The sequence below is a fragment of the Ovis aries genome, chromosome 12 (assembly GCF_016772045.2).
Source record: "Ovis aries strain OAR_USU_Benz2616 breed Rambouillet chromosome 12, ARS-UI_Ramb_v3.0, whole genome shotgun sequence".
NCBI classification, from domain to species: domain Eukaryota; kingdom Metazoa; phylum Chordata; class Mammalia; order Artiodactyla; family Bovidae; genus Ovis; species Ovis aries.
This window is the reverse complement of record NC_056065.1, coordinates 3,935,477-3,953,629: the sequence shown is the minus strand read 5'-3', so window position 1 is coordinate 3,953,629 and position 18,153 is coordinate 3,935,477. Positions and strand designations below refer to the sequence as shown.

Here is an 18,153-nt window from a genome sequence, read left to right as displayed (position 1 = left end):
TACCTGTTTAAAAAAATTTGGGTATTCCATCTTCTTCTTATTGAGTCTTGTGTATTGCAAATACAGTCTCCCCGTCCTATGGCTTATTTTGCATTTTCTTAACAAAATCTTTCCAAGAATAAAAGTCTAAGAATTGATGAAGTCCATTTTTTCTTTTTTTCTTTCATAGTTCATGCTTTTGATATCCTAAGAAATCTTTGTCTCTTCAAGGTCGCAAAGATTAAAAAAAAAAAACACTTCCCAAGTGACTCTCTTGAAAAGAAGAAGTTGAGAACTACTGGTCTATTGGGAATCTGACCTAGCTTTCTCAATTTAACCTGACTTTCTGCCATAGATCCTTCGGGTAATAAAGATAAAACAGTTACCTGAAATACCATAACAGGCAGAATAAAATTCAGCCTTAGGACTGTCTGAACTGACTGCCTTCCAAGCCTAAGAGTAAACAGCTGTTAAGGGCTAGAAAGTGTGACTGGAAAAGCCAAGTTGGAGGTACGTCTAAAGTGTCCCAGCTAAGTGAGGGAGGGGAGAGAGAACAGGGTGGTCTTCTCCCTGGTGGGAAAAAGCACATCCAAGTTTATTTCAGTTTAAACTAAGAGAGTGAGAGAAACGATTTCTCTTCTTGGTGGGATCCTTTAGTAAGACATGCCCTGCAAAGAGACGAGATGGAGCTGAAAGTCAGAGTTGGTAGAATTTGTTTTTGAAGCCACCGCATTAAACAAATGAAGGTGGCAGCAATAATATTTGCCCAGACCCTGGTTCCAACAGGGGTTAGACAGACTAAGCTTTCATAACATGAAAGGAGATGTCAGGAGCACCAAACGGGCTCAATTTCCCCTGGAGTCTTAGACAAAGTGCGCCTGTTTCTAAGTTGCGGACAGGAGGCTACTTTCTTTACATGTTATATTTAGCTAAAGGAATCTCTACCAGGACTTCAGGCAACATGTGAAATATGTCCCAGCAGACATAACCACAAACCAGAGGGCCAGCAGGGAGCATCCCTTAAGGGGGTCCACAGCAAAGAGGGGCCAATTGTGCAGCCACCCTGACATTCCCAAATTAGCTGAGTTAGCTTCTAGTCAGGTTTTCGGGCAGCTCTCATCTTTAATGAGTCTTTGTTCCCCTCTTACTAGAGATTCTGCCCCTAGGGAGAAAAACCTGCTGCCCTATTTCACTTTCACCATCAGGTGCTTGCCCAGACACCAGGTAGGAGAAACAACTGAAGGTTGAGGTTTAACACCTCCAGATCCTTTGAAGGGTTGCGTGCTAAAGAAGAAGTTAGTTTAATTCTGTAACTAAGTGAAATATCTGGATTCAATGAAAAAGAGCAAGAAAAGCCAGAGTACCCTCTACTCTGCATACAATACCTGGAGAGGCCTAATAGAACATGTAGGTGGAAAACCTCGGGTTCTGGAGCCTGATGGCTGTATTTAAATACCAGCCTCATTTCTTTTCTTGCTTAATCTCTCCAAGCCTCAGTTTCTTCCTCCATAAAATAAGGGTAACACTTATACAAGGGTTATAAGGATTCAATAAGATAAGGCATACAAAGTGCTTAACACTGTACCTACCACACAAGCGTTCAAAAATTTTGGTTCTGATGATTTATAACCTTTACCAGAGAATCATTAAGTTTTATAGATTAAAATAAATTTCTTTAAAGGAAGAAAAGCCCTGACTTTTCCCAGTGACAAGCAGAAGATTCAAATTCACGTAAAATACTGGTAAATTTTCAGGTGTCCACAGCTGAACCGGAAATAAAGGTACATTTTCCTTGTGTCTCCAGAGAAATGTGGGCTTTTCCTTTTGCTACTGGAACCAAATTTACAGGTAAAACAAGAGGTGTATTTATTCTACATATTTGGATTTCAGTGTGGTATCTCTTGGTTGCTGGCCATTATAGATAAAAGAATCTGAAACAATACTTCAATCTTTTAAGAAACGTGGCCTTCCATTGCTTAAGCAAGCCCCTTCTCTACACCCACACGCACTTTTGTCCGTCCTTATCTCAGGGATTGCAGCTTACCTTATCACAGTGTAACAAAGGTCACCCAGCAACCAGAAGGAAGCCCCCAGGGTAGGATGTCCTTGTTACCATACAGTTACAGTGCCTTAGATTTCAGAGGCAGAATGAAGGTCCTATAGCTCAGTTTTCTTTAAACTTGAGAGAACTAAGGCAGAGAAAAAAGAAAGAATTGTCCAGAGTTTCAGAGTTACTGGCTAAGCTGAGCCCAAGAGAAAGAATCTCTTAGGGAAGGGCTCTGCTTTAAGAGCATAAAGCAAGCCCCAAGAAGCGTCACGAAACTGCCAGGGTGGCCAGGGACACGCCTCGGTTCTCTTATCCGATTACTATAGCTCAACCTGTGGGATCCTAATTCTTCATGTGCAACACACTCTAAGCAAAGGAGACTGAAACTGTGAGGGATGGAGAGAAACTGCTTCTTTGCCCATTACTAGAAAGCAGAGGGCTTCTCATCCAAACAGAATTAATCTGTTCTTAGGGTCAGCCAAGCTAGTTTCTACCTTAGAGTTCTCTGCCTACATTGGACCCCAGGGGAGAAAGAAAAGAGGTTATTCACCCTGTGGGATGGTAAACATCGGTTATTTGACAATCCTAAGGATATCTCTAATCCACTATAATTTAACCGATGAAAAGTTATAAAGATCAAGAGAAAGTCACATGATCTACAACTACCTACAACAATATGAACAAATCTCACAAATACAATGCTGAATGAGAAAAACCAGACACAAAAGAGTACACACTGCAAGATTCTATTTATATAAAGTATGAAACTGAGCAAAACTAGTCTCTGCTGTGAAAGGTCAGGAGTGATGCTATTCTGAGGGGCTGGGGACACGCCTCCCAATCCCTTAGTGACAGGAAAGGAGCATGAGGGGGCTTCTGGGGGTACTGAAATATTCTGTTTCTTGAGCTGGAAGCTGGTTACCAGGTATTTTCAGTTTATACAGATGCATTTAGCTTTAAGCCGATGATATATTCACTTTTCTTCAATGAAATGTAATATATAAACAATCCAGTGATTAATTAGAAATTCTTCCTTACACCCTCAGCATAAAAATGCATTGCTTAAGGAGGTCAATGCTTAGACAAAGCTCGGAATATCATTCATGAGTGGATGGGGGTACACGCCATGTTTTATATACACGCCATGCACTTAGGCCTTTGGTGAAATGTGAATGGCGTTTGCAGAACCAGGGACACTTGCGGCTTTGATAACTGACTGCCTTTGGCACAAACATCTCTAAAATCTGGAGGGGTTATAAGATTCTCTCAGCTTGGTTCTTCTCTAACCTTCTGAAACTGGAGAAAAGGGAGCTGAGAGATGGGGTGAAGTCTAGATAGCTAAACATTTCTCATAAAAATTTCTTCTCAGATGGACAGAGGAAATAGAGGAGGACACTATCCATCAACCCCTTTTCTTCTCGAGATGGTCTAAGTGTCTGTCAAGATGGTAGAGAAGTGGTATCTGATCACTGGTTCCATCTAAGGTTTAAAAAATTTTTTAATACAAATTCTATATATTTCAGGTGTACAAAATGATTTAGTATACACACACACAGTGAAATGATTACTACAATCAAGATAATGTATCACCTCATCACATAGTTACCTTTTTTGTGTGTAGGAAAAGAGCCCCTGAAATCTACTCTCTTAGCAGTGTTCCAGAATTGAATACAGTATTATTAACTGTAGTCATTAATTTTAGTCACATACAATGTCACCAAATGTTACAGAATAATTTAAGTTAATGACAAGCAAGCTGGAGCAGATGCTAGGAAGCATGAGGAGACGGTGAAAAGTGCCCTCGCCCCTAAATGAAGTACGGGCCCAACCACAGCACAGCCGGGCCACTAAAAATAGCCAGTGAGCTCTGCAAGGAGTTATCTTTCTCTTCCTTCTTTCATTTTCAGATGATTTTACTCTTAATATCCTATCTGGACGACACAGGGAAAGCCCCTTCACAGATGCAATTATGTAGATGGACAATTCTAAAGAAGTTCTTTTTTCATGCTCATAAAAAAAGAAGAAATTGGGTTCTAATTCCAGACCTACTGAGCTCTGTATACTTCCTAATGTTAAGAATCAGAAAACTGATCAAGAGCTAAGGCTACTATGGACCACAGTCTTATTTACTGAAGTCCATTCTCCCCTAGCCTCATATTTTAACACTGGTTTTGTCAACTGGAAACCAGTGAATTCTCTATGTACGAAACCAATGATACCCCTCTATATAAATACATCCTCTTTTTACATATCACTTGTGGGAAGGTTATTCACCTTCTAAAAAATCTTTTGGAAATGTCAGAGCTTGAATGTTAGACATGGTACATCATGTACAATGGTTGGTGTGTTTGCCACCATTTGTAACCAAAAGTTATGAATAAATGACACCATTAAGAGCTCAGGTTGAGAGCTTAGAAAAGAGCTTCCTTGGTTTCCAAAAGGCTAGTTCCACTATTGGCAGGTGAATTTGGCACAAATTTCCTAAGATTATCACAATTAATTCTAAGTCTTTCCTTAGTCAAAATTTTTGACCTATAGCCAAGGAATTGTGACGAACAATTGAGCTTCAGAAAACATTCAGGGATGGGTTCAAGTTCCACCTGGGAGCACCGAAAAAAAGAAAAAAAAAAAAAAAAAACAACCCACATTCAGGGACCAAAGACAAAGATATGCCCTGATAAGAATTACCAAATTCATGAGTTCACCTTGGCCAAGATGAGAACTTGGAAATAGAACTAAACTAAAAACATAAACATACACGGATGTGCTAGATGAATTAGAAGAGGAAATCATAAAACCACACAGAACATCTCTGAATCGCAACAGCTTCACAAATCACTTAGGAAATTAACCAAATACGGTCATTATTAATAGTCACAAATTATGAATTATGCTGCCAGACCTGGGGTTGCACCTTGCAAATGGTTCCTTTCCCAGGGCTGCTATAAAACATCTGAGAAAGGAAGCCAGTTCAATGTTTTCTCTCCATAAGTACGTTTTTAGGGCAAGACCCATGGAAAGCCTTTTAAGTGGGCCAATAAGACCTTCTTTCTCTTATTTGCGAGATGGTGTCTGTGGTTAGAAATAGCCTATTTACCTTTTTAAAGAGCCTTCCTGAGTCCTCGCTGACCTGGACGAACCGGGGAATGATATTATTCAGGTAGATGTCACTCAGCGTGGTGTGGTCCCTGCTCTCCCGCTTCACCTGGTTTAAGAGGAGATTCCAGCAGTTGACTGGAGAGAGAACATTCTGATCCTTCCTGCAGAGAAACGGCAAGAAAACAAATCAGCATTGGTGAACAGGCAGGGTCAACATCTCTGACTACAGTCCATGTCACAAAATCATAGCAATCAGAGCCAAACCAGAAATAAAGATGCCTTTCCTGAAGCTGCACCTCTAGTTCTCTCTTTTACTGAAAGCTCAGTGGAGGAAAAAGGGAGAAAAGAAGAAGAAGAAGGAGAAGGCAGTGATAGGAAGAAGGAAAGAAGAGAAGTGGGATTATCTGTGGAGCATCTATTATGTTCTAGAAGGTAGCATTAGTGGTAAAGAACCCGCCTGCCAATGCAGGAGACATAAGAGACACGGGTTCGATCCCTGGGTCAGGAAGATCCCCTGAAAGAGGAAATGGTGACCCACTGCAGTATTCTTGCCTGGAGAATCCCACAGACAGAGGAGCCTGGCAGGCTACAGTGCATCCTGTCGCAGAGTCTGGCACAACTGAAGCGACTTAGCATTCATACCTGTGTGTTCTAGAAACTTGGTAAAAGCTTTATATACATTATCTCATCTAAGCTCCATCATCTTGTTGTCAGAAAAGAATTACTATTATCCTTATTTCACTGATTAAAAAAAACAAATCAACACATATTCAGAGAGTTGTCACTTGCCCACAGCTAGTAAGGAGTCACAGAGACAGTAAAAGGGAGTCAGGGACCAGACCACAGTTCTGTACTGACTAGGATGATTCTAGGAGGTCTGACTCCAAATGTCATGACCTCAACCACTACAATATTTGGTTTGTGTCTAGGATTACAGGCAAAAGTTAGTCTCTAGACAAAATCTAAGCTACAGTCTAAATCCCTCACATTTCTCTCCCACAGGATTCAGTGAAGACAGCTGTGGACGCATTTGCCATGAAAAAGTCACTGAAAATTCTTCAGTCCCACAGAACACATTCATGGAGGTCTGATTTCATTGACTGAGCCATTTTCTCATGTCCCGTACAACCAAGAGCATAAACCGTTATCTGCGCCGTGTACTGTGAGGACGTTACCAGCCTGAGTGGAGCAGTAAAGCACTAAACCGCGACGCTCATTTCTACTGCAAAGGATGTGATCTCAAAAAGTTATTGATGAGATAATCAGCTCCCAGCACTAACTAAAGCAACAGAAAGTTTTGCATCTGCAACGTGGATTTCTTTAAGGAAAGAAATAGAAGGTAGGGCTATTTATCAAGAGCTTACTGAGTACTTGGCATATGGCTGGGCCCTATACTCCTGTTGTTTAATTTGAACCCTACAAAACCTGACGAAGTGGGGGTTATCAACCACATTCAGCAGATGAGGAAAAGCTGGACTAAGAAAGGTTACAATATCTTGTTCAAGTTCACAGAGCTAAAAAGTGGCAATGCTGGAATTCAAGCAGAAGCCCTGTAATTGCAAAGAGAATGCTCTTAACCACTGCAAAGTATCACACCTTGTTTGTTCCCATTTCCCCTCCCGCCTCCCCTACAGTCAGACTCTTAATGCAAAGAAAGCAAGCTGTGAATGGCTTGGTTATAGAGCCTGCACCATCTCCCTTCTTGCGCCAGGCACCTGAGACTTGTAGGGCAGAAGTCAACTTAAAGGAGCTGTTTCAATTTAGATGTAAGGTAACCATTAACAAATAATCACACCACACCTACTCTGTCTTCTGAACTGGTGGGGCTGCTGCTGCTAAGTCGCTTCAGTCGTGTCCAACTCTGTGCGACCCCACAGACGGCAGCCCACCAGGCTCCCCCGTCCCTGGGATTCTCCAGGCAAGAACACTGGAGTGGGTTGCCATTTCCTTCTCCAATGCAGGAAAGTAAAAAGTGAAAGTGAAGTCACTCAGTCATGTCCAACTCTTAGCGACCCCATGGACTGCAGCCTACCAGGCTCCTACGTCCATGGGATTTTCCAGGCAAGAGTACTGAAGTGGGCTGCCATTGCCTTCTCTGGGCTTGTGAACACACCAGACCATTAAATCAAAATATCTGTCTAAACAGTACTAAGAGGCTGCTCCAAACCAATGAATATTAAGAGTCCAAACTGAAATTGCTTTATCAGTTCAGTCAGTTCAGTCACTCAGTCGCGTCTGACTCTTTGCAACCCCAGGGACTATAGCACGCCAGGCTTCCCTGTCCATCACCAACTCCCGGAGTTTGCACTGGAGAAGGGAATGGCAAACCACTTCAGTATTCTTGCCTTGAGAACCCCATGAACAGTATGAAACTACTTTATACCTGCCCTCTACCCTCAGCCCCTGCCTCAGGCACCGTGCTTCTGCGTCAAAGTCCCTATCACGTATGTGCTCATTACTGTGATAACAACTGTATCCACTTTCTAGGAAAATTAAAAGAGTTCTATGGAAATTTAAAATATATACTAACCAAGAGAGAGATACATGTAATTAGTTCACTCCTTTCAAAATTTCTAGCGCCTGGGGACAAAAAAGAGGTAAATAGGAAACAATCCTAAATTCAAAACAGTGAGATCAGAGCACAGACATTCAGCAACATTCGATGTTTCCACTGCAAGAGAACTTTCAAACTGATTCCAAATCAGCCCCCGGTTACAAAATCCTAAATAACCTAATTTTTACTGGGTGACAAGACATCCATGTCCTCAGTAAGCCTGGATATACCACACAAATGCACACACTTTTTAAAGGGGCAGATCTCACGTGACCTTAACTTTACAACTGGTTTCAATCTGTTCCTTGTGGGTTGGTGGTCCCTCTTTGTTCTTCTCTATGACAGTCTACATACATAAAAACAGCGCTACATTTCGAATTTATAAGTGTACAAACATCTGCGCTTTAAACGGACAAAGTACAGTAGTAGGTGCTTTTGTGGTTATAAAAGTGATACTATCACAATACAGCTGGGAGACAAAGAAAGACCTATAATACCACAGAAGGCTAGAGGCACAGGGGCCGGCTCGTCCACCATGCACTGGATCCATCACAGATCACAGGTGGAGGCAGGAGAGGCGAAACCTGCCCAGTACCATGGAACAGGATGCAGAGCCTCGAGGAAACAAAGATAAATTCAAAAGGATGAGAAGAGGTGGGAATCTTTTAAAATGCCTTATCACTCACCACTCATAAATTTATACTTAGTCAGAACTTCTAAGGTGCTACAAGTATCCATATTTTCACCACATGCATTTATTTCCACACTTATAGCATGTGGTGGGACAGCCATTATTAGTTTCGGTGAGTAGGAGCTTTAATGATGCGTTCTGAGAAATGCTGGAATTACAGAACATTACATTTCAATTTCAAACAACTGTAATACACCCATTCAAATGAGCAACCTCTACTGAAATATGTAAGGGGCCCAGGACCCAGTTTCCCTGCAGCAGATTCCACCAATGTCTCATAGGCTGCCCACGTGAGCTTTGTTATATGCGTGTTTTGGAATAAAGAATCAATGTATGGGTCCAGACTGTTGAAAAATATGCTATCAATTAGAACGAATGTTGCTCTGTACAGGTTTAGTTTTTATTTTTAATTCAACGTACGTGTCTCCTTGGGTTAAAGCTATTCGGGTTAACCTGATTTGACACACAGTGGCCAAGTTCAACCACATGCCACAGAAGGCTCGGGGGCCTCTGCTGGGCCCCTGGTAGACCACGGCTGGGTAAGAAGGGTAAACGCACTCAGTATCACCTGATTTCATTACCAATGCTGTAAAGGTTATTAAACATTCCCATTTATCCAGTTAATACTGATGAAGGAGAATGGGAATAGCTTCTAGGTAATGTCAGTGATTCAAATTTAAAACAAGAACCATCCTTCTTTTTCAAGCATCTAAATCAATTTAAAACTATCTCAAGATTATGACAACTCATCTGTATGAGTCAGGATTTCTTGATGCCAAACAACACAAACCAGCACCTAAAATAACTTTGATGCTGAAACTGATATAAACTTATAACTCTGATTCATAATCGGGGTTCATAAACCCAGCCTCACTGTTCCCTCTGATTATAAATTGGTACTTCAAAAGTAGATTTACACCAATAAAACACTGCTTTAATCTGCTGCATATATGAGAGCTCTGTGTAAAATCTTTGTTTTAAAAAAGGAGTCTGGCCCTAAAACAAAATAATATTAGACTCCGCTGTCTGTTTCTCCCAGGATTTCCCACTCTCTTTTACTATTAATGTAGCTTTCATATAATATTTTTGGTTCTTTGAGTTTGGACTTATTTCTTATTTGAGTTTGGACTTATAAGTTCTTTGGACTTATTTCTCCTTCCAACAGAGGTGTTTTAATTAATTCATTTATTTATTTTGGGACAGTGATGTGGGAGAGGTATGGGGCATGTGGAAGGAGGGGAACACAACTCTGCTGTAGAGATGATTTTCCCAGCCAACACGAACAAAGGCGAAACACACTTCAGGCTGGAAAATGAACAAGTCAACGAGACGTGATTTCATAGGGAGCATATTAAGGTTCCGCTAGAGTGGTTTCCTGCTTCAGCAGCTTTGCAGCTTGATTTTATTTGGGGCTGCTAGAGCCAAGGGAGCTTCGTTTGGTCAGGAGATTGAAATTTGTCTTTATATCTTTTCCATCTATCATTTGTTTGTACAGTTTCTTTACTTTCCCCGCCCCTGGAGTCTTAGGTTGTGTGATATTTGGGCCTTTAAAGTAAAGGGTCTGAATCCCTTAGGCATGTGCTGAACAGCTGCAAACCTCCTCAAACACTAATCCCTAAAAAGCAGACAAAATATCCAGAAGGATTTTTCTTACTTAAAAATTTTTTTCAAGGAGGAAGATCAAGAAAATGTAATATTGTAATTGAGAGGGAATGACTCTGGAGTCAAAAAAAAAAAGAGGAAAAAAAAAAGTAAAAAAGGAGGCCCAGAAAGTCACAAGCCAACTAAGCATCCACAGACGAGGTGATCATCATACATGCACTGAAAGAGCTAAACCTGTACAGTTGAATCATTAACGTCAAATACATTAGCCCAGTTCTTCTCCTTCAACTTAAACTGTTGGTGGACATTCAACACACTTAGCCACCAAATCCTTAAAGGGATTCCTCTAAAACACTAAGTCTCCATTGACCTTGGGAGTGCACGTCCCTGTTTTTCTCTATCCCCCCTGTCCGGTTTCAGCTGTCTCACCTGTGAAATGGACACATGCCTCGTTGTTGAGCATCTAGCTCCCCCAGGATCTCCAAAGCATGACTGCAAACCTGCAAGCTCTCCTGGCTCAAGGTACCATTTAATTAACGATTGCTACGTTCACAGATCTGCAGACAGGCTGCATGATGCAAGCCTGGCATTACTGGGATGGCTTGAGCTTCTGCGGTGCTCTACTGAGATCTGTTTCCCTTTGGGCCAGTGGTCTCTGCCTTGCCCACCTCACGAGGCTGTTGTGTGGCTAAAATGAGATGGTGGGTGCAAAAGAATTACATCAACACTAAAGCACTACACAAATGTGAAGAAGTATTATTTTTATCTCCAAATACACTAGGATTCAGCATTCATCAATTTCCGACATGCTCCTCACCCGGCCCTGGGCCAGGGCCAAGAGCACAGCCTGCTGCAAATGCACAGCCCTCGGCAAATAGTGGCTGGGATCAGACAGCAGCAACAGGCAATTAACCAAGCAGCTGTAAGTCTCTAGGAAGACGTGAGGGAGATACCAACGGGAGAGCAGAATTTAATCTTCCACTGTCCTTCCCCCAAGGGGCAAGGTGAAGGAGCAGCCCTGCGTTCCACACGGGGAACTGTGCTGAGGGAGACAGGAAGGAAGCCACAGTGAGACCAGATTGCCAGAACCCTGGGTGCTTCTGTGCTTCCACTGGGCCCCCTTTCCCACCATTCCTTTCAAACCTGCCAGTCTGTATATGAAGATGCAAATATCGATACATCTAAGAAGGTGATTTCTCACTTTTAAAAATAGACATATATATGCTGTTAGACAAAAATCCAAATGAGTTAGACAAACACATCTTCCAATACAGATTACCCAGTACCTAGCTATGAGGAGGATTAAAATAAAAAAAAAAACAAAAAACAAACCATAATAAAAGGGACCATTTAGTGATAGTTGTACAGGCAACTGGTGACAAGGAGGAGGCTAGATTTCTATACCTAAATTCTTTCCTGGCGCCTTGATTAAAATGAAATGAACTGAGGCAGCCAAAGAGATTATTTTATTCAGATGAGTGTTATTAGCCTTTCTGGCTTATTTTCTCTATTATGCATTTTGCTGATGCTGACAGAAGCAAACCTGCTGGATGGAGAGGCAAAGCCTCAGCGGATTTATGGCTTGACAGTGCCATGCATAAAATCAGACCCTTGCTGACCCAGATAAGCCAGAGGATGGATGGGATTTGCTGGGGAAGGTGTTTAAAGAAGAAGAAAAAAATCACCAAGGTGGGAACTGACTTGAAAAAGATTCTGCCTGTAATGGCTGCTGCTGGTTGTGTGACCCAGTAGTACAGCGGGAGCCTGGAGGCATCTTTCAAAGATAGGCAGGCGGGCAGACAGGGAGGGGGCAGGCACACTTCCCTGAGCTTATCACAGCGACAGCTTCAGCTTTGCCAGCAATGAGATCAGAGTAGGAGAGTTCAGAGACAGAAAGAAAAAAGGGCCAAAGGCAGAAAATGTATATTCTACATATGGAGAAATGAGCTCTCCATTTTTCAGGGATAAGTTAATACTACAAATTGTCTTCAGTGGCCTAGACAGATGATTAGAAAGGATTCATGCAGTGGTGTACCCACCTTACTCAAAATAGTCTAAATTGTCCCCTATAATCACGTGTGGGGGAAGAGCTGTATGGAAATGGAATTCTTGTGGCTTTGGATCAGTTCCAAGGAGTCCAGCCACACCCTTGGGATAATGGCATACTCGAGAGCCGGGAGCTTAGGAATCTGCTTTGAAGTTGAGAACTGGACTAGCACATGTATGACATCTTAATGACTATTTCCTGAATGACCACAGGACCAAGGTAGAGTCCTGAGTTAGGTCAGAGAACTGGGAGTTCTGTATTAATAGAGCCACTGTATTAATAGATGCTGAATGGAAATATCTCCATCAATTTACGCTAGGTGAGAGATCTTGCCTTCCCTTCAACCACCCCTACCCCGCCCATGTTCATGGTGGGGAGGGGAGGTTAGAGCTTCACCCAAGACAGCTCTGTGGGTCACAAGAAGAGAACTCGTTGAAGGGTGGCTGGCCTAAGATATGAGTATTTTCCACCCTGGTTTCTTGCCAAGATTTCTGGCAGCTTACTGTCCAGCCTCCTTCGCTCGAAAGGAAAGACTTTCCTTGATCTCAAAAGTCTTCTTATTTCATTCATTGATGCAACAAATACTGATTGAGCGCCTACTAGGTGCCAGGCACTGTCCTGAGCATGAAAGGGAGCACAGCTCTTACTTTTGACCAGGTTCTTGCATGTTTGCAGACCTCCTGGATCTAAGACCTGACTTTTCTGCTCCTAAACTGTCCATCAGCTTTAGCCCACATCTTACCGCAGTCCTGATACTTGGCTGACCCACTGTGAAACCCTGATTTGGCTGACTTAGAAGATCTACCTGCCCACCAGACCATTCATGGCTGCTGTGGACCTGGGTCCTTCCCTTTATTTACATCCCATGTCTTGCCACTAGCATTCTTAGAACTATAGGGAGGCATAATCAAAGAGATTACTAAACCCTCTTAATGCACTCTGGGTGCAATCTAAATGCTGGAGAAGAAAAACTATACCAATATGATCCAGAGAACTAAGGGCCTATACATTTACTTAAGTATTAAAATTTCCCCCTGACAGCTCCCCAAAATAGGATACAATCATTTAAAGTTCTGAGCTGATTAATTCACTTAATTAAAATAAAATATCATAGCAAAGTAAAAGATATAACCAAGATATGACTGATAACCAAAGAACAAAAAAGTCATATATGTTTCTCATTAAAAAAATTTTTATAACCATCTACATTAACAGTTGGATCCACATATTCCATAGAATAATCAGTGAACAACACTACAATTATTTCTTCAGTTTTTTCTCGTCTGGTTAATCAAGATATCACCAGAAACCCCATAAGTAATTATAGCACATGACAAACGTACAGAGAAAAAAATACTCGCAGATGTGTTAGCAGATTTTTTAAATGAATGAAATCTTGGGAGATGACTGAGACAGACAGTCTGGCTCACTCCTGATAGTTCATTGTAGAAAAATAAATACCTGTCTGTGCCAAACTGGAATGATGTCACTCAGAAATCCACACACTTATTTTCAAAGCATTAACCACTACCTTGGGAGAAGGCATCTCTCCGGTATCAGGCAGAAGTGGAGAAGCTTAATCGACAGCCAATAACTCTTCCTGCCTGGCAAATGGTCCTTACACATATCAAGTACCAACAAGCCGCTTGGGAAGAAAGGGTATCCCTAAGATTTAAACTGCCCCCTGCAGAATACCTGTTATTGAGACAGTGTGTTTCCTTACTTGGCTCATGATAACAATGAGAAAGGAGAAATAAAGCAATATGATTTGGTCCTGTCAAACTATAATTGTTGTTTAGTTGCTGAGTCGTGTCCGACTCTTTTGCAACCCATGGCCTGTCGCCTGCCGGGCTCCTCTAGCCATGGGGTTTCTTTCCCAGGCAAGAATACTGGAGTGGGTTGCCATTTCCTTCTCCAAGGATCTTCCCAAGCCAGGGATCTGTGAAACTATAGAACTACATATAATGAAGTCTAAATAGTCATCAGATCAGCTGCCTGCGTGGTCATCAGTTCTCATGTGCTATTTTGAAATTTATCTTGCCTTATTGGAAGGAAGTCTCTTGAGGACAGGAGATAGTTTGGAATATTCAGTGAACGTCTACCACCAAGAATGGGTGGGTAGTTAATCAGCACTGATTAATGACAGATGTCACGGCCACAGACCTCCACAGTAAGACAACTCATGTAAAGAACAGTTAACATCTTCAGCCTCCACCAACCCTGCCTAATCAACGACTGCAGCGTGAATCTGGGCGGCTGTTGAGTGACTGACTTTGTGCACCCACTGGTTTGTGTGCTCTAAATTACAGCATTATTAACCAGCCGATACTTTGCTGGCAAAAGTTTAAAGAGCTGGATGGAGTAAGAGATGCCCTGGTCAACTTCCAGATTAGTAGGTTACTGAGTTCTACAGGTCTTTAAGGCATCTGGGTAAACAATGATTACCCCATCCCAGCAAGACAGTACTCTGTGGAAAGCGCCCTGAACCATGCTGATGACCTACAGTCTAGTCTTAATTCTGCCACTTGCTGACCAAGTAAACTTGGATACATCACAGATGCAATCTGGGCCTCAACATTTCTTCATCTGCTTAATAAAATAAGTAGGGACGGCAGACCTTCCCCGCCTAACTCACACGGCTATCAAAAAGGCCAAGTCAAAGGAGGTGATGTCCATTAAAAAACATCATAAACACTAAGTGTTCTACACCTACAAATCATATCATCCACATGTGTTGTTATTGTTGTAACTACTATTATTACATGATAGTTCACACAATGTATTTACATTCACAAAACAAAATAGCCAGAGTCATGTCGGAAAAGACAAACGTGTCCCCAAATTCCCAGGCCTTATACAAGTTTGCAATGAACTTACTTCATAAATTCTGTACCTTGTCCGTGCACGAAATAGGAATACATTCTGTTGTTATTAACTCATCTGGTTCTCTGGCAATTCCCAACCTCAGTGAGTCTCCTGTGGACAGGAGACCTAGGGGAGGCTTTAAAGGGAAGACTTCTACAGTGTAAAAGGAAGCAGCAGAGGGTACAAAAATAAGAAGAGAAACAAGAGAGAACTATGGAATTTCAGAGGTAGAAGGGACTTTCAAGATGGTCTAAAGTCTAACCAAACTTGTCATTTTATTTTCTAAGTGAAGAAATTGAGGCTCAGGGAGCCTGGGGTCACACACAGTGGCAGAGCAAGGGCAAGGATCCAGGTCTCCTGACCAGCAATTGCTTTCTTATTTTATTGTGGTTGCTGCTCTATTTCAACTAAGATGCCCTTAGCAACTATAAAGCGCTGGTGCTGAAAGAGTTAATGGGCAGTGTCCAGCTGCCCCAGCCCCAGAGCGCAGAGCTATTCTAAGACAACACATAACAGGAATACCAAGGGTCCGTGAACCCAGAGGGAGCAAAACTGCTGGTGCCTAACGGCGCCGGAAAGCATGTTGACGCACTGCATGTGGTTATACATGAAAGACGAGTGAGCAGGAAAAGCAGTCTCCAATCCCGCCCCATTCTAATTTGGGGCTGACTCTGGGCACCTACTGGAGGCTGACCACACCCCGGCCACTCTGTACAATGACCCTTCAGTTCCTTCGCTCCCCATTCCGTGGCCCCAGTTAACTCCTTCTCTGCCTTCACAGGGGCCATAGCGGATTTGGAAAAAGAGCAAGATCAAAGCACAGCAAGGCCCAGGAGTGAGCGTGGGTAACCGGGGCAACTATAATGGGAAGATTCTCAGTTTGGATTCAGAGGATACCCACTAAGCTCTACAGTCTCCAAGCAAATGTGTAATCTGAAGCCTGGAGCAGCTAAGCTCCAAAGTCCGTTAGGGAGTAATTTCTCCGAGTGTGAGTGTTCAGGACCCCAAATCACCTTACATCAGGATCTCTTGCAGTGCCGGTTTAAAATCCAGATTCCTGTGGCCCTCTGGCCAGAGATTCTGACTTGCTACAAGTTCAGGGCTGCTCAAGTCTGCATTTTAAATATTTATACCAGGTAACTTTATGCACGCCAAAATGTTAAGAACCAATGCTCGAAAAACAATGTTTTTCAAACTGTGGGATACAGCCCATTAGTGGCGTTTAAGAAGTCAACTTAGCAGGTCACCAGTTATCATTTCTCAGAGAATGAAACAGAAGACAGTGGGACAGAATAACAGAACAAAGTAGGAAATAGCAGAGCACATCACACAGAGCAAAGGTATCTAGGTATTGCTTAAAAACATGTTGTTCTTGGTTATAACACTGGCATAAAGAACATATATATGTCTGTGTATGCATTCCAGCTCACAGTATGAGATATTCTGGGGGGTGACTACATACCCCAGACCCTTTTGAGAATCTGAGGATTTTCTTCCAAGTATTCACCTTCAAAGGTGAATACTTTTCTTACAAAGGAAAGATATAAGCATCTGAATGCAGAGTTCCAAAGAATACCAAGAAGAGATAAGAAAGTCTTCCTCAGCGATCAATGCAAAGAAATAACAACAGAATGGGAAAGACTAGAGATCTCTTCAAGAAAATTAAGAGATACCAAGGGAACATTTCATGCAAAGATGGGCTCAATAAAGGACAGAAATGGTATGGACCTAACAGAAGCAGAAGATATTAAGAAGAGGTGGCAAGAATACACAGGAGAATTGTACAAAAAAGATCTTCACAACCCAGGTAATCACGATGCTGTGATCACTCACCTAGAGCCAGACATCCTGGAATGTGAAGTCAAGTGGGCCTTAGAAAGCATCACTACGAACAAAGCTAGTGGAGGTGATGGAATTCTAGCTGAGCTATTTCAAATCCTGAAAGATGATGCTGTGAAAGTGCTGCACTCAATATGCCAGCACATTTGGAAAACTCAGCAGTGGCCACAGGACTGGAAAAGGTCCGTTTTTATTCCAATCCCTAAGAAAGGCAATGCCGAAGAATGCTCAAACTACCGCACAATTGCACTCATCTCACACGCTAGTAAAGTAATGCCCCAAATTCTCCAAGCTAGGCTTCAGCAATATGTGAACCGTGAACTTTCAGATGTTCAAGCTGGTTTTAGAAAAGGCAGAGGAACCAGAGATCAAATTGCCAACATCTGCTGGATCATCGAAAAAGCAAGAGAGTTCCAGAAAAACATCTATTTCTGCTTTATTGACTATGCCAAAGCCTTTGACTGTGTGGATCACAATAAATTGTGGAAAATTCTGAAAGAGATGGGAATACCAGACCACCTGACCTGCCTCTTGAGAAACCTGTATGCAGGTCAGGAAGCAACAGTTAGAACTGGACATGGAACAACAGACTGGTTCCAAATAGGAAAAGGAGTACGTCAAGGCTGTATATTGTCACCCTGCTTATTTAACTTCTATGCAGAGTACATCATCAGAAATGCTGGGCTGGAAGAAGCACAAGCTGGAATCAAGATTGCCAGGAGAAATATCAATAACCTCAGATATGCAGATAATACCACCCTTACGGCAGAAAGTGAAGAGGAAGTAAAAAGCCTCTTGATGAAAGTGAAAGAGGAGAGTGAAAAAGTTGGTTTCAAGCTCAACATTCAGAAAACGAAGATCATGGCATCTGGTCCCATCACTTCATGGGAAATAGATGGGGAAACAGTGGAAACAATTATGGGGGGCTCCAAAATCACTGCAGGTGGTGACTGCAGCCGTGAAATTAAAAGACACTTACTCCTTGGAAGAAAGTTATGACCAACCTAGATAGCATGTTGAAAAGCAGAGACATTACTTTGCCAACAAAGGTCTGTCTAGTCAAGGCTATGGTTTTTCCTGCGGTCATGTATGGATGCGAGAGTTGGACTGTGAAGAAGGCTGAGTGCCGAAGAATTGGTGCTTTTGAACTGTGGTGTTGGAGAAGACTCTTGAGAGTCCCTTGGACTGCAAGGAGATCCAACCAGTCCATTCTGAAGGAGATCAGCCCTGGGATTTCTTTGGAAGGAATGATGCTAAAGCTGAAGCTCCAGTACTTTGGCCACCTCGTGCGAAGAGTTGACTGATTGGAAAAGACTCTGATGCTGGGAGGGATTGGGGCAGAAGGAGAAGGGGACAACAGAGGATGAGATGGCTGGATGGCATCACTGACTCGATGGACGTGAGTCTGAGTGAACTCCGGGAGATGGTGA

The 18,153-nt window shown here is 42.4% G+C and overlaps 1 protein-coding gene across 7 annotated transcripts in view; it reads right to left on the bottom strand.

Moving 5' to 3' along the window:
* Positions 1 to 18,153, bottom strand: part of SRGAP2 (SLIT-ROBO Rho GTPase activating protein 2) — a 256,602-nt gene that overhangs the window by 118,544 nt on the left and 119,905 nt on the right. For all 7 annotated transcript variants that reach the window (XM_027976227.2, XM_027976229.2, XM_027976228.2 and 4 more), the window contains one exon: positions 5,124 to 5,286. In XM_027976227.2, coding sequence (XP_027832028.1) covers positions 5,124 to 5,286 — 163 coding nt within the window. The remainder of the gene's footprint in view (positions 1 to 5,123; positions 5,287 to 18,153) is intronic.